The sequence below is a fragment of the Equus caballus genome, chromosome 1 (assembly GCF_041296265.1).
Source record: "Equus caballus isolate H_3958 breed thoroughbred chromosome 1, TB-T2T, whole genome shotgun sequence".
In the NCBI taxonomy this organism is placed as follows: domain Eukaryota; kingdom Metazoa; phylum Chordata; class Mammalia; order Perissodactyla; family Equidae; genus Equus; species Equus caballus.
The window spans coordinates 125,529,565-125,546,289 of record NC_091684.1 but is presented as its reverse complement, the minus strand read 5'-3'; the positions used below and the strand labels follow the sequence as shown (position 1 = coordinate 125,546,289).

Here is a 16,725-nt window from a genome sequence, read left to right as displayed (position 1 = left end):
AAAGGAGAGATATTATTATTTAAAAGTGGAAAGCATAGTACTTCTTCAGGAAGGTAAACCTTTTCTTATATTTGTTTTCTGGAAGAAATTCCCCATGGGGGACGTGTAGATGAACCATCCTTGACAGGGCTGTGTCACTGAAGGTTCCCTGTGCTTGGGCATCTCTCAGTGCTGTTCCAAGGGTGACTGCAAAGATGATGGTGAAGGGTAGGGATGTTTCTTGGTGTGTAAATCTTTCTGCCTCTTCATCTCGAGTCCAATGTGGAATTTAACATGTTCATCTAGTGTTCTATATGTTAGCTCTCTTAGCTAGTGGATCTTTCCAGACCTAGCATCCAACCACTGGTGCCTGAACGCACATCTCTGTGCCATAGTGCCTGTGGTCGGAGAGGGAGTCTTTGCTCCAGTGGTCTCTGTAGGGAGTGGTGAGCTCTATCCTTCTAATGCCTTCCATGACCTCCCTCTCTCCTGTAGCAAAGGCATGTTGAGGTAAAGGGTAGCCAGAAAACCAGTGTCTTCCATGCAAGGGAAGTCAGTAGGGGTGTGGCTGTTGTCTCTCAGGATCTGAGGCTGCCAGGCTGATGATTGTATTGGTCTCATGACTAATAAACATCAGAGACAGAACACAAGCACAAGATACCTCCTGCTCTTGCCACCACTGGGAGCTGTACTGATTTAAGGGATTCGGGGAGGGCAACTTAACTTAATTTAGAGGTCAATTTAAGGCAAGCTTATGCTTAATTGGAAGACCAGGATCCCTTGAATTATTTTCATCATGTAATTATCTTGTAGGTTCTTAAAAAAAAATCTTAATTATGGAAATTTTCAAACATATACAGTAGAGATAACAGTATGATAAAATACCACTTGCCCATTGCACGTTCTAACTGGGTGCTTTATCTTCCTCTAAAACATTTCAGTAAATGTATTACCTTTCATGAATCATGTATGCTGAGCAATTTTATTGAAACATTGTTTTTATTTTGAATTTGGTTTCATAACATGAAAATGAGTTTTTCTCTCTGTCTAGAAAATGTGCTGCTGATAAGTTCTGACTTTATAATTTTGTGTTAAAAAGTTTTATACAAGATTTACAGAGAGGTGGTGTATTATGGTGGCTAATAGTGGTCTGTCTCATGTGCCATACTTATCTGGGTCACCTTGGGCAAGTTCTCTGTGCCTCAGTTTCCTCCTCCATAAAATACACTTACACTACTACCTCTTGAGGTTGCTGTGAGGCTTATCTAATATGTGTAAAGTGCTTAAAATGGTTTTTGGCACATAGTAAGCACTCATGTGTTACCTATTATTATCATCCATTTTATCAATATTACAACAAGTATGCCCAAGATACAGAGAGATTGGATGTTTTCTTATCTTGTTTTCTAGATGTGAATGAACTGAAGGAATGTCTTTCTGTGTTGGTTAAAGAGCAGCAAGCTCTGGCAATCCAGTCAGCCACCACCACCCTTTCAGCTCTGAGACTCAAGCAGAGGCTAGTCATCTTGGAACGATATTTCATTGCCTTGAATAGAACTGTTTTCCAGGAGAATGTCAAAGTTAAGTGGAAAAGCAGCAGCATTTCTTTGCCTCCTGTGGACAAAAAAAGGTAATAATATAATAAAGAAAGAATCCTGACGCCAGCTAAATATAAAATTCAGGCTGTTTTGTTTAGGAAAATTTAATTAATGCTTTTAGTATAGTCCCTTTTTTCATTTTAGGAAATTTCCTCCTTGCTTTTGCCTTTCATATGTTTCATATAATCTGCAGAATGTCTTTGCCAGTCTGTTCGCATGGTAACAGGTTATGTTGTCTGATCTGTGCCATTATTTTAAAGATCCTTTTTTGTCAGTCTCTGTAGAAGCCAGCCAAAGGTTTAGATCAGCATGTCTAAATTTGAAAATGGGATCTGAACATTATGTTCTTTTTGTTTTGTTTTGTTTTGCTACTGGATAGAGAATAGTCAGATTGTAATATTTAGTGCCTGACTATTTCACATGCTTCATTTTTTTTCTTCCTAATGTGATTTTCTTAGTCTTTTACTACAGCAGGTGCTTTCAGGCGTACGATTTTTAATAGATTGTTATACATCAGCAGATTTTCTAAGAGGTATTAACTAACAGCCACTAAAATGCTTAAAGCTTGTGTAAAATTGTATTTTTCCAAAATGTAGCTGTCTTCCAGATTTTCGTTCTCTGATGGCTGGACTAAAAGATTTACAGATAGAAGTCATATTTTATCTGGTTAAGAGAGTCGGTTTTATTTGATTGTAATATTGCCTTTTGCTCTCTATATAGCACATGGGAAGTACAAGCGGCAGAAAGAAGCAGGGGGAAAAGAATCCTCATTATCTTGCCACCCAGAGATAAGGTCTAAACATGGCATATTTTCTGATATTTTTTCTTTTTAAAATTTGACTAGTAGTTTTAAGATAAATCAGACCAAATAACAGAGGAGCATTCCTGCCTGTGATGATGGCCAGTGGAACAGTTCTTTCTGTCTTCCTTGACTGGATTGTGGGTGGCCGTCTGTGATGATCATTGATCCAAGAGGGGTTCTGCAGATGTGGGTGGTAGATCCTAAGATTCTCTAAGCACTCCATTGTGTTTGTTGAATCAAACTGAATTCCCTGAGATGTAGAAGTGGCTGAAAGCCCAAGTGATGCTTCTCTGTGCTCTTTCCTTTGTATAGGGTTGATAGATTAATTGAAATCTATCTTCTGTTAAATGGAGGAAGTTCCTAAATTAAAAAAACAAATTTATTTTGAGATAATTGTGGATTCACAGATAGTTATAAGAAATAGTACAGATTAGATGCCTTATCTCCTTCACCGAGTTTCCCCCAGGGGTAACCACTTGCAAAACTGTAGTAAAATGTCACAACTAGGATATCGACTTTGGTACAGTTTATCTGTCTTCCTCAGATTTCCCCAGTTTTACATGCTCTCAAGTCTGTGTATGTGTTTATTTCCATACGATTTTATCACAAGTGTAGGTTTTTGTCACCACTGCAACAGTTAAGGTACAGGACAGGGACCTTTTCTATAGCCATACTCACTTCCTCATCCACTCCCCACTCATACATGCCCCCCCCTTCCCCAGCTGCCTTAACCCCTGGCAATCACTAATCTGTTCTCCGAGTCTATTATGTAACCTTTTGACATTGGCCTTTTGCACTCATCATTAGTCCCTTAAGATTCTTCCATGTAGTTGCGTGTATCACCAGTGGCTGAGTATTCCATGATATGAATGTACCACATTTGTAACCAGCATTGAAGGACATCTGATTGTTTACAACTTTTGAATATTATTTTTTGTGTGAACCTAAGTTTATTTGTCTGGAATAAATACTGTAGAAGTACAGTTGCTGGGTCTTCCATCTAGGTTTGTAGACATTGCTGTACTCTTTTCCCAAATAGCTGTCCCATTTTACATTCTCACCAGCCATGTGTGATTGATTCAGTTTCTTCACATCCTGGTCAGCACTTGGTATTGTAACTTTTTAATTTTAATCATTCTGTTAGATGTGTCATGATATCTCCTAAGTTTTTGTAGATTTCTTTTTCTTGTTTATCAACTGATTGGACAGTGGTGGGTTTTACCTATTTGTGTAGAACCAGCTATGGATTGGATAGTTGATTTGTGTGAATGGGAGTAGGTACAAGCTATTTCTTTTTTTTTTTTCCCTTGACTATCTTTAAAATAGCTACTTGTTGAAGATTTAGCACTTCTTACACTGCACAAATTTGGGGCTGTTGGGCTCTTTCTCCACGGACAAGGTCACAGTTGCCTGAGGGGAGCCCCAGCTTCAGCTTCGTGCTTCTCCTGGAGCAGCTTTCTCAAAGGGCCCTCTGTCTAGGGTGCTTCTCTATATCATCTGAATAGACTTAGCATGTGTACTTTCTGTTTTAAAGACCATGTCTTATTATACATCTGTATCTTGTAATGTTTGTGTTTCTCATTCAGAGATAAAGTTTACATTTCCTTATTCCTTCTTCCAGGCACCTGGTCCTTTCCTTAGAGGCAGCCATTCATTACAGTTTCTTATGTCTTCTTATAGAGCTCCCCATGCATTGTATAGGATTCATAGATATGTGTGTACTAGCTGCCTCTGTTGCATCCCCACCTCCTTTGCTGCTTATTTCACTTGATGTTGTATCTTGGGGAGATCATTCCATATCATTATCCATTTTTAGTAGCATTTCTGCCTGACTGTGAAAGCAAATTATAGTAAATTTGGAGAATGTGGTGTCTAGTAGAAATAGTCAACAGTATAAAGTTGAAAATAAAAGTAGTTGCTGTGCATGATTGAGTTTATATTGTCCACACATTTTTTTAATTCTAGTTTTTTTTCTTTAGGATTTTTTTTGTGTGTCATTTGTATAACTTTTTAAAAACATGCAAAATGCAACCATATCTTGTTAAAATTAATGTACATAAGCAATAAAAAGATTAAAAAGACACACGAGAATGATAAGCAGTAAATTCAGTATAGTGTAACCTCAGCAGGGTGGGGATGAAAAGGAATAATCGAGTACATGGTGGCTCCAAACGCGCCAGTCACATGACTTGAAAAGGGAAAGAGCCAGAGCAAGTATGGCCAGGTGTTCAGATTTCACAGACCTGGCACAAGTCTTGGGCATTTGTGGTAATTCTTTGTGTGCTCCTCATTCACTTCACCTGCCTTTTCTTTACTACTTGAGGTTTAATTCCCCCATTTATGTATTTATCTGTTAATTTTCTGTTTACCATCTGTCTACCCTCAACTAATAATATCAGCTTCCTGAGATTTTTTTCAAGAGCATTTTTGCAAGTCATTTAAATGTTTTTGTAAATGTCTTTTTTTTATTTTTTCCTTAAAGAGAAAACTTTTCCTTTACAAAGGGCATTTGATAAGAGTTTTTGGAGGGCTGCCCTGGCTGGCCTGGTGGCATAGTGATTTAGTTGGTGTGCTCCACTTTGGCAGCCTGGGGTTTGCCGGTTCGGATCCTGGGCGTGGACCTACACACCACTCATGAAGCCATGCTGTGGTGGCATCCCACATATAAAATAGAGAAAGATTGGCACAGATGTTAGCTCAGTGACAATCTTCCTCAAGCAGAAAGAGGAAGATTGGCAACAGATCTTTAGTTCAGGGCGAATCTTCCTCAGCCAAAAAAAAAAAAAAGAAACTAAAAGTCACCTGTGATCCTGCCATCTAAAGATTGCATCATTGATCACATTTTGGTACAAATCCTTTCGTGTTATTTATATTTATTTTAGTATTTGCACATTCCTCTGACTGATCAGTTTCACAACCCCTATGTGTGTTGTCTGCAGTTCCCGGCCTACAGGGAAAGGGGTGGAAGGACTTGCAAGAGTCGGATCCCGAGCAGCTCTCTCCTTTGCCTTTGCATTCTTACGCAGGGCCTGGCGGTCAGGTATGTGTAGCGTGTTGTTCTCTTTCCCTACTATATCAGGAGACTTGGATTCTCTTCTCATTTCTGCCACCACATGCCCTTGGGCCTGGGTGCTTGAGGCCTGGGAGCATCCCATATGCTCTCTCTGCCTCATTTTCCTTCTTTGCAAAATGAGAGACTTCAGAGTCTACTGGATCTTTCAGGCCTGCGCATCTTAAAAAAAAAGTGTGTGTATGCACACACATCTCAGGTAAACCACTGCAGTCCCTTAATACTGATTTATTTTCTAGGAGAGCAATAAGTTAGGATTGCTCATGTGAGAGTCATAAAATAAAGAATTGCCTTTGGGCAACTATATTAAATTTTAGCCTTGAATTCTTGGAGTATCTCATCGAGAGGAAAGTGAGGGATTGAAAATGTGACAATGGTGTCCTTCTCATGCTGAGGGGTAGGAGACCCGTCTGGGAAAATGAGAGCTTTCCTTGTCAGTGCTGCCTGAGGAATGAGTGGGCTCCTGTAATCCATGTTTGTGCCCAGGGGAGGATGCAGACCTCTGCAGTGAGCTGTTGCAGGAGTCCTTGGATGCCCTGAGAGCCCTGCCTGAGGCCTCGCTCTTCGATGAGAGCACAGTGTCCTCTGTGTGGCTGGAGGTGGTAGAAAGAGCAACCAGGTTCCTCAGGTCCGTCGTGACAGGGTGAGTTCTTTCTTTTCACGTCTTCCTGTGTGAATGGTTATAGCATGTTTTAAAGTTTCATCTCCCTTTTTCTCTTTAGAGCTAAGAAACTTAGTAGGTTTCCCCAGAGTGCTGGTGAAGGCATTGCCACAGGGTTAGGGCTGGGGGCTCTGAAAATAGGCTTGGAATTAATGGCAAAAATTCAACTGTAATGTTGATGTTGAAAGAGCCTCCCTCCTCCATCTTGGGCTAAGAAGATTTGTTATTTATTATTGAAGAAGATTGAAAATTCTTAATTATTTCTTTGATCAGAGATAAAAATAAGCATAGACGTGTTTTTGCCTATAGATTCTTAGGTGGTTTTAGAAATGGATTCTTTTCCACTTCTGTAGAGGAATGTTGAATACTCTAATAGCCTTACATGTCATTGTAACTGAAAACATATCTAAACATTTTTCTACTCATGATTTGAATAATGATACAAATAATTTTGTGCTACAGAAAGTTGGAATATATCTGCTAATGTCATCGTCTTTTAGTATCTGAATGAAGACTTTTTAATTTCTATTTATTTATTGATTTATTTGTTTATTTTTTGAGGAAGATTAGCCCTGAGCTAACTGCTGTCAATCCTCCTCTTTTTGCTGAGGAAGACTGGCCCTGAGCTAACATCCTTGCCCATCTTCCTCTACTTTACGTGTGGAATGCCTACCACAGCATGGCTTGCCAAGCCATGCCGTGTCCGCACCTGGGATCCAAACTGGCGAACCCGGGCTGCCGGAGAGGAACATGTGCACTTAACCACTGTGCCATCGGGCCAGCCCCTGAATTAATACTTTTAATAAAAGCATATCTTTACAAGTTAATTGTCTACTTTAAAATTTCTGATTAAATTTGAGTAGCAAGTCTCAGAAACTTGATTAAAATATTAAAAATACATTTCTCCATGGGAGAGAGAACATAATTAACTTAACATTTTAGTGTTATTTTAAGCGTGCTGTCTTTAAGCTCCGACATTGCTTTGTTCCTGTATCCACTGTTGTCATTTCAGGGATGTTCATGGAACGCCTGGTACCAAAGGACCAGGAAGCATCCCCCTGCAGGACCAGCACCTGGCCCTGGCCATCCTGTTAGAACTGGCTGTGCAGCGAGGCACGCTGAGGTGAGGGGTACCGCAGGCTGGGAGTACTTCAGGGAAACACCTCTGTACCCAAACATCTGAATCATTTGTGATTGTAGCCAACATGTGGTGTTCTGTAATCAAAGTGCCTTGTCGCAGGACCCTCTCTTCTTTCAAACCTGGGTACACTTAGGTTTTCTTCACTTCCTTTTTTATGTTCAACTTTTAGTAGTCTAGGAACTGGTTTTTTTCCTCTTAATCTTCTTCAAATAATTATTTTTATTCCATTAATTTAAGGTCCTAGAAATTCCCTGTAGAAAGTGCTATTTGAGCTTCTTAACTGGCTTTATATTTCTTATCCACAGAAGATAGATGTCTTGTGCTAAAAGCTTGGTGTTAATTCTGTGATTTTACTGCCAAGAATTGTTTTCCTTGCATTATTTTAGTTTCCTTTCAAATCTAAAGTATTTCTTCAATTCTATTTAGCTGTCTGCTTTTATGTTTGAACCAAGGCAAAAAAATCTTAACATGTTTTTTACTAGAGCATAAAGATATTTTCTCTTTCAGCCAAATGTTATCTGCCATCCTGTTGTTGCTTCAACTGTGGGACAGTGGGACACAGGAAACTGACAATGAGCGGTCTGCCCAGGGCACCAGTGCCCCCCTTCTCCCTTTGCTGCAGAGATTCCAGAGCATCATCTGCAGTAAAGATGCCCCTCATACAGAGGGTGACACTCATGTAAGTGTCATAATGAGGCCTTCCATTTAACTAGCTCTTGTCATTTCAGTTATCGTATGAGAGTTAGACTTTTTTTTTTTTTTTAAGATTTTATTTTTTCCTTTTTCTCCCCAGCCCCTCGGTACATAGTTGTATATTCTTCGTTGTGGGTCCTTCTAGTTGTGGCATGTGGGACGCTGCCTCAGCGTGGTTTGATGAGCAGTGCCATATGCGCGCCCAGGATTCGAACCAACGAAACACTGGGCTGCCTGCAGCGGAGCACGCGAACTTAACCACTCGGCCACGGGGCCAGCCCCGAGAGTTAGACTTTTATAAACAAGACCAGAGCACATGTCCATGACGTTGGTTGTCTCTAGAAGGGGGTGTGCATTTGGTGGTTACAACAGCAAGTCAGATGTGGGACAGGTGTGGGAGGTCATGGGGTGAGTTACAGTTGATGCAGCGAAATATCACATTAGCACCTTAGCATTCTCTGCACCAGTTGAAGCAACTGGTGAGTGGCCAGAGCTTTCTCTGTTCTGTAGACCCTGGGCTCTGTTTGTTCTGAATTGTGTATATTTAGTAGGAGGAATATATTTGTTGATATTTATCAACTTGTACTCTTAGAGAGACCCATCTGCTGCCTTGTTGACCACATAGGTTTCTTTCTGCTGAACTGGACCCATTGAGCCTTTGTTTTTGTGGCTTTAGTACTTGTGTGTTCCCAGCAGCCACTCATGTCTTGCTTTGGTTGTGATGGGGAGTGAGTTTAAGATGCTGTGGAAGGTGTAAAGAAGGTGGGCTTACTTTCATGAGGGAGCAAGTTAGTAGAGGTGTGAAGATGGTTAAAGGTCCTGGTGATACTTCAGGAACACAGTGTGACAGTCAAGCAGTTTCTTATGGGCACTTGCAGTGATAATGGGGCAGGGGTTGGGGTGCAGTGCAGGGAGTTGAGGCTCACCTGGAGAGGGAAAGAGTATGTGTCTGGTTCAGAGGAAGTGCTCTACCATGAGGTCTCACTGTCTACGTTGAGAGTACACATATGTATAGTTGCCCAGTGATTAATGCTTATTTGTTTTGACCCTGCTTAGGGGATCCAGATTAGTCTTCCTCCTCCATATGCCATTTATGGAGAAGATCTTAGATCAGTGAGTGCCAGATCTGTCAGCAACACAGAGCCATGTCTAAAGTGCACACTTTTAAATAAATATTAGTAAAAGAGCATTGAACAGCATGGCTCACTTTGTTGGCTCTTTCTCTCTGTGGGGTACCTAAGTTGTCACTGTGTCTAATCCTAGGATGCTGAGGCTGGTGGTAGGACAGGGCCTGCCTGGGCCCCAGGTGAAAGCCCCTGGGACTGCTGCTTTTTAGAGGTACCAGTTTGCTTTTGCAGGTCTTTTCTGGAAAGACTTAGCCATTCCATTATGAACTTTCAGCTTAATTTTTTTCTATCACTTGGCAGTCTTTAATGATAATAAGGCTATTCTGCCTTTAGAAGAATTAGAATTATTACTTAATAGGCAAATAAAATTAGGTTTTCTTCAGAGTGGACAGCATTTATAAAAAAATTAAGTGGTTTTTGTTTTCAGTTTTCAAAGCCAGGTTGTGCTGTAGTGCTGTGTTCCCAGGAAGCTTGCTCTGCGTTCTTCCAAGGGTCCTTGGGGCAGTGAGCCTATAGGTTGGCTGGGGTGTGTCATTGACCTGTGCAAAGTTGGCACATGGATGATGGATATATGCAGTCGTACAGCAAGTATGTAAGTGTATAGATGTGCAGTGCTAATGCATCACCAGCACTTCTCATTTGATGGCCCAAAGGAGTAGATTTACAGATAACACGTAACTGTGAATACCAAAATATCAAAAGTGGTTAAAGCATACTTTGAGTTTTTCCACCGTTTCTGAAGATGCTTGTGTACTTTTCTTCTCTAGCTTCTGTCTGGCCCCCTGAGCCCCAATGAGAGTTTCCTGAGGTATCTTACTCTTCCACAAGACAATGAGCTTGCCATTGACCTGCGACAAACTGCGGTTGTTGTCATGGCCCACTTAGACCGCCTGGCTACTCCCTGTATGCCGCCTCTGTGTAGCTCTCCGACATCTCATAAGGTGTGTGTGATAGTGATGCTTATTATTTGTATGTTATACAGGTATACCACTCCTAGATTCTCATTCTGTGCTTGTGTGTGTGGAGACTCACTTTCTCTGGTTTTGAGGGTGGAGCTGGCCTACAGCTTTTAAACATGTGTACAGTTTGAGGTATTTTCTTTCTTTTTTTTTTTCCTCTTCTAGCCCAAAGCCGTCCGGTACGTAGTTCTGTATTTTTCAGTTGTGGGTCCCTCTAGTTGTGACACGTGGGACACCGACTCAGCATGGCTTGGTGAGTGGTGCCATGTCCGCGCCCAGGATTCGAACTGGTGAAACCCTGGGCTGCTGAAGCAGAGCACATGAACTTAACCACTCGGCCACGGGGCTAGCCCACAGTTTGAGGTGTTTTCAGTGTTAGAGTGAGTAATGAGCAAGCTGAGGTGCACAGGGTTAAGGACCCAACTCATTGTCCCAGGTTCCAGATTCGGGAGGCACATCCTCAGAGAACTCTCCTTTATCCACACAGCCACATGCCACCCTACCATCCCAGGGAGGTTCCAGTGCCTTTTTTGTACACTAAGAGCTCTGAATGTGGGCTCTCTATAATGCCGGTTATAGCGGTGATGACACTAATTTACATTTGTAGAGAACCTGCCTGGACACACCTATTGAGGACCTCACATGCAGTCACATCTGGTCATCACAGCATTGCCCCATTGTATCAATGGGAAGACTGCCATTTGGAGAGGCAGTGAGCTTTGCCATGGTCACACAGAATAATCCTAGTTTTGAATCCAGGTTTTTCTAACTTTTTATTTAATATGAACAGTTTTTATTTCATTTAACAGTCATTTTTTTTTTCTAAATAAGTAATAAATTCTCATGGTTCAAAAGTCAAAATTGAATGCAAAGATGTGCTTTCTTGCCCCTCATCTACCCAATTTTTCACCTGTAGCTTCTCACTTTTCTAGTCTCTCATGTATCCTTTCAGTGTTCTCTGAAATGAGTATATTAGTGGTAGCTTATTTTTTTCACTGAGCAGTATGTGCTGAATAGCTTTCTATATCAATAAATAGAGCTTCTCCCTTTACTTATTTATTTTTTAAAAAATTGTTGAGATCATATTGGCTTATAGCATTGTGTGCATTTCAGATGTACATTATTATATTTGTTTCTGTATAGACTGCATTGTGCTCACCACCAATAGAGTAGTTTCCATCGGTCACCATACATATGACCCCCATTCCCCCTTTCTCTCTCTCCCCAGCCCTTCCCCTCTGGTAACCACCCATCTGTTATCCTTATCTATGTGTTTGTTTGTTTATCTTCCACATATGAGTGAAATCATATGATATTTGTCCTTCTCTGTCTGACTTATTTCACTTACCATAATACCCTGAAAGTGTTATGGTTGTCGAAAATGGCATGATTTTGTCTCTTTTTATGGCTGAGTAGTATTCTGTTGTGTGTGTGTATGTATACCACATTTTTTTTATCCATTCATCTGTTGATGGGCCCTTGGGTTGATCCCACATCTTGGCTGTTGTGGATAATGCTGCGTTGAACATAAGGGTGCATATATCTTTTTGAATTAGTGATTTCGTTTTCTTTGGATAAATACCCAGTCTACTCAGGCAAGAGAAACAAAAGAAAAAATAAACAAATAGGACCACATGAAGCTAAAAAGCTTCCTCACAGCAAAGGAAACCACCAACAAAATGAAAAGACACAACCCACAAACTGAGAGAAAATATTTGCAAGTCATATATCTGACAAAGGTTAATTTCCCTTTGTTTTTTTTAAGCAGCTCAGTATTCCACGTGTGGATGTAGCATGATTTTTTTAACCAGTCTCCTATTGGTGCACACTTGTGTTGCCAGAAGTTTGCTGCTCAAATGGTGCTGCTATGACTAACCTTGTACATTTGTTCCTCTGTGTGTATGCACATATGTGCCAGCATTGATGTACCTGATGTGGGTGGACACATTAGCTGATTATCACCAAATTACTCACATACAGCTTGATCCTTCTCATGCTCTCATGTTAGGGACACTTCTCTCCCAGCCTTGTGCTTAGGCTTTTGGATTTCTGCCTCTTAATGGTGTGAAATGGTAACCTGATAATGGTTTTGGGATTTTTAAATGTGTTTAAGGTCTACTTCTACTACATTTTAAGGCTCTGTTAAAATGAAATGCTGTGAAAAAATAACCTGTTTAGTCACTTTATCTTATCTGTTAACTGAGGTAATATGGAGTGTTATGAGTTATTTTGATGTTTTGAATCAGCTCCTTTCTTTACTTGCTTTGTGTTTATCTTACAGTATCTCACTGTTACTCCTAGCATAAATTATTCTTTCTTTTGGCTAAGAAAGGCATTTTTTTGCTGCTATAAAAAATTGTTTACTTAATTTGTTATCTTACAGGGATCATTGCAAGAGGTCATAGGATGGGGTTTAATAGGATGGAAATACTATGCCAATGTGATCGGTCCAATTCAGTGTGAAGGCCTTGCCAACCTGGGGGTCACACAGATCGCCTGTGCAGAGAAGCGCTTCCTGATCTTGTCAAGGAATGGCCGCGTGTACACGCAGGCGTATAACAGTGACACGCTGGTGGGTGTTCTGGGACATGTGCCTGAATCGCTTCTCTTGGGGATGGATTCTTTGTGGATGCTACGGAAGTCTAGTGTTTCTTTAAATCATTTGCTTTCTGAAGACTTATAAGCATCTGTTTATTGTATATTATTGTTCATGTTTAATAATCTCAGTCATAATCATTACTGTTAAGATTTGGGGGCAGAATTTCTTAGTTGTCAAGATCAGGAACTCCTTATAGTGACACTCATTGCCAATCATGGTTCTCTTTGGAAACTGACTTTCCAGATGTAAACTCATTTGACTTTGGGGTCTGGGCAGTAACAAATGAGGGAATTGGCAGATTGAGATGTGTGTATTCCTGTTAAAGGAAGCTCTTCACCTCGAGCTGTGCATTTCCATTGTGCAGACGTGGCCTAGTCATGTTGCAGAGTGCTTGTAGGCTGCCTGCCATTCTGTTGGTGTTGGGTGGGGTAGCTGGACTCCTGGCCTGGCAATTGCCAGAGACTCATGTTCTTTCTGTTCAAGGAGGATTTGTTAAAGTGAGATACACAATTGTGGGGAGAATCATATGTTTTCATTGTCTTTGGACTGCTTACTAATTTTCTTCCTGTTTTTACCCTTTTAGGCCCCACAGCTGGTCCAGGGTCTTGCCTCCAGAAACATTGTAAAAATTGCTGCCCATTCCGATGGTCACCACTACCTGGCCTTGGCAGCCACTGGAGAGGTGTACTCCTGGGGTTGCGGGGATGGTGGACGGCTGGGCCACGGGGACACTGTGTATGTATGGCCCGTTCCTGTAACTGACACACTCTTTGTGTTGCTATATCCAAAATAGAGTGGGAAGGAAAAGTGTGGCTAGGTGTTTTCCAGCTGCTCTGACATGGTGGGCTAGGATGGAGAGGGCTACCAATGTGTCTCAGCCCCGAGTGACACTCCAGGAGCTCTCCTTGTGGCATAGAGGGTGACATCAGTTGTGGCATAAAGCTGCATACATTTGCGCTCTTCTCCCCCAGCTTGAACACTTCCAGCTTTTGCTGCTCCTATTATAGCTATACATACTGCACCCACACCATGGAAGTTTCTAAAGCAAATCCCACACTACTGTTCTTTTCATTCACAGACACTTCATCGTTTCCCTATCAGATAAGGTCCCCTCTTCCTAGAGGCATAATATCATTTTCACAGATACAAAAATCAATAGTTTCTTAATATCCTGTTTTGGGGAAGCTTTTGATTATTGTGAGGGACCAGAAATAAAACAGAAAATGGTTGTTCTAAATGCACTGCAAGGTTGTAAAAATGGAGTTCTGACAGCTGCCACAGAGTGATGGGAACCCTTTTATATGTTGCTATCGTGAGTGGAACCTGGTGAAGAATACTTTGACCTCAGGTTAAAGTTGAAGATGCAGCCCACTTCAAGGGTGTCAAGGCCATGAGCAGGCGTGGGCAGCAGCAGAGTCAGTAGGAGACTGGCCCGTACTCACTTCAGGGTAGAGATGGACATCTCCTGGACGAATCCCAAACCATGAAAAAAGCAGAGGGATGCATATTATGTGTTAGTATTCAGCAGAAATATTCCTAACTTGACCATATTTTAAGGAATTCAGACAAATGTGGTAAATGATAGTAAAAAACAAAGGGTGTTTTAAGTACAAAATTTAGAATTGCTACTCTCAGAGTGGAAGGTGGTGGGATTGGCATAGGGCACCCAGGACTTGAAAGGATTGAGGTACAGGACATCCTTTATGTTATTTATAATTTAGTATGCAGAAAGTGTTTTCATAATAAAACAATACTCAGTTGAGATTGAGTAACTTGTCCATTGCTGGAGGAATTGAGGGGAGGAAAAGAGATCAGTTCAGTTGACAGGAGTTGGAGAGAAACTTTGTAGGGGTTGAAACTTGAGGTGAACAGAAGGGAGAAGTGCTACCAGAGTAAGTCGTTGGCTGTCCCTGTGCCCATGTGCACTTCTGCCTCTGTGCACTTCTGCCTCTGTGCACTTATTTATTTTGCTGAGTGGTGGGTCAAAGTGAGTAAACCATGTCTTCGGAGAGGCTAGAGTGAGCGTCACCAATCACAGTAAACATATTCTGGATTATAAGCATAGAGTATTTACCTAATTTTGCAAGTGTAGAATCAACCAGTAACACTTTTCTACCCAATTAATCCTTACTGCCTACCGCTTTTTTATTTGTAAAATATAAATTACAGTGTGATTAGTAAATGTTGTTCCTCATTTCCTCCTCATTTATTTAACAAATATGTATAAATTTCAACCATCTGCATGAGGTTTACAGATCCATCAGTTTTTAAGTGCACAATTTGATGAGTTTCAGCAAATTGCATACAGCTGAGGAACCACCACAACTGAGATACAGAGCATTTCTGTTGCCCCTGCTACTTTCTTTGGACGCTTTTGTAGTCACCCCTGCCCCTGACTTCCATCACCTGGCAACCACTATCTGCCCTCTGTCACTATGTGGTATTTTGTCTCTTTCCCTTAGCAGTGTTCCTGAGCTTCAGCTGAGTTATTGTCAGTAGTTCCTTCTTCCCTGTTGCTGAGTGGTCTGTCTATGGATGGGCCACCATTTTGGACCACTGTGAGCAAAGCTGCTGTGGACTTGATTGTATGTGTCTTTAACAGACACAGTTTTGATACTCCTGCGGAATGCCATGCTTATGCCTGCTTAACAAAAATATCATGGAGGTGTTATGTGTTTGTATTCTATATTCCTTAATTATTTCTTAAGACACCCAAAAGGCAAAACTGTCTTAATGCTCTGGTAGTTTATTCCTGAGAGTGAATTTTCTTTGCTAACACTAATAGGAAATTCTTAGAAGGGTATTCACATTTGTTCCCTTTCTCTCTACAGGCCTCTGGAGGAGCCTAAGGTGATCTCTGCTTTCTCTGGAAAGCAGGCCGGGAAGCACGTGGTGCACATTGCATGTGGAAGCACATACAGCGCAGCCATCACTGCCGAGGGGGAGCTGTACACCTGGGGACGAGGGAACTACGGCCGACTGGGCCACGGTACGTCTGTTCTGAGCCAGCTCAAGCATGCAGTGGGAGGGTGCCTCTTATGAGGGACTTGTGGTAATGATAGTCCTGTCTATTTGAAGGCTCCAGTGAAGATGAGGCCGTTCCGATGCTGGTAGCTGGGCTTAAAGGACTGAAGGTCATCGACGTAGCATGTGGGAGTGGGGATGCTCAAACCCTGGCTGTGACTGAGAACGGTATGTAGGGTTCAAACTGCCCTGGGTAGGTTCTCAGGATGAGGAGGGCCGCTCCCCTGGAGGGAGCAGAGGAGTAGAGTGAACTTCATGTTCCATCTTTGAGTGAGTTTGCACCTCAGTGTTCTTAGGAAAGGTCCAGAAGTTACAGGACTTGTGATTTCCATTGCCTGGAGCCAGAGAACTAGTTAGCAGCTACCATCCTTCTTTGATCGTTTTATGTTTTAGCAGAAAATGAGAGGTAAAATTGAATAATTGACTTTCTCACTCATTCCTGGTTATTATTACTATATTTCCTTATGCTAAGCCCTGCTTCACTTCCTGTGGAAAATTCTGCTTAGTCTGTGTATGTGTGTTCCACAGTATGATGCTATGTTGCATGCTTGTTTTAAATTTAGTTTTGTATTTGTGTTCATTAGTGAGATTGTACTCATTTTACTTTTTTTGAGGGTACGTTTTTCAGGTTTGATGGTTAGAATCATGTTGATCTTTTAAACTATGTTTGTCAATATTGTGGATATCTGTCCTCAGAGTCATGGAGTCTGTCTGTCAGAATCTCTGGGGAGCCTCTCAGCTTGCATTCTCCTCCAGAAGTTGAATGGCAGATTGGGAATTGACTGACTTCTGGGAGTGTCTTTAGTGAGAGATCAAAGATCATTTCAGGCACTTCATTTCCACAGAGGTCTCACCCCAATGAAGAGATAGACATAAAGTCATCTTTCTTCTGCTCTTCTGAGTCTTAGAGAAAAGGTGTCTCTTCAGATATCTGAAAGGTCTTGTCTTCTGGCGTGAGGCTGGCCAAAAAGCGCCATCTTGTTGTGAAGTGTCTGTTATTGAGTGATTGATGTATCTTACAAACCTCTTAACCAGGAAGTCTTTTTTAAAATAAGCCTTACTAGGATTTGTC

At 41.4% G+C, this 16,725-nt stretch overlaps 1 protein-coding gene across 6 annotated transcripts in view; it reads left to right on the top strand.

Moving 5' to 3' along the window:
- Positions 1 to 16,725, top strand: part of HERC2 (HECT and RLD domain containing E3 ubiquitin protein ligase 2) — a 256,159-nt gene that overhangs the window by 64,597 nt on the left and 174,837 nt on the right. For all 6 annotated transcript variants that reach the window (XM_070231475.1, XM_023652120.2, XM_023652115.2 and 3 more), the window contains exons 5-14: positions 1,390 to 1,609; positions 5,319 to 5,419; positions 5,936 to 6,092; positions 7,123 to 7,233; positions 7,759 to 7,930; positions 9,839 to 10,012; positions 12,414 to 12,602; positions 13,213 to 13,364; positions 15,461 to 15,618; positions 15,708 to 15,821. In XM_070231475.1, the coding sequence (XP_070087576.1) occupies positions 1,390 to 1,609; positions 5,319 to 5,419; positions 5,936 to 6,092; positions 7,123 to 7,233; positions 7,759 to 7,930; positions 9,839 to 10,012; positions 12,414 to 12,602; positions 13,213 to 13,364; positions 15,461 to 15,618; positions 15,708 to 15,821 (1,548 nt within the window). The remainder of the gene's footprint in view (positions 1 to 1,389; positions 1,610 to 5,318; positions 5,420 to 5,935; positions 6,093 to 7,122; positions 7,234 to 7,758; positions 7,931 to 9,838; positions 10,013 to 12,413; positions 12,603 to 13,212; positions 13,365 to 15,460; positions 15,619 to 15,707; positions 15,822 to 16,725) is intronic.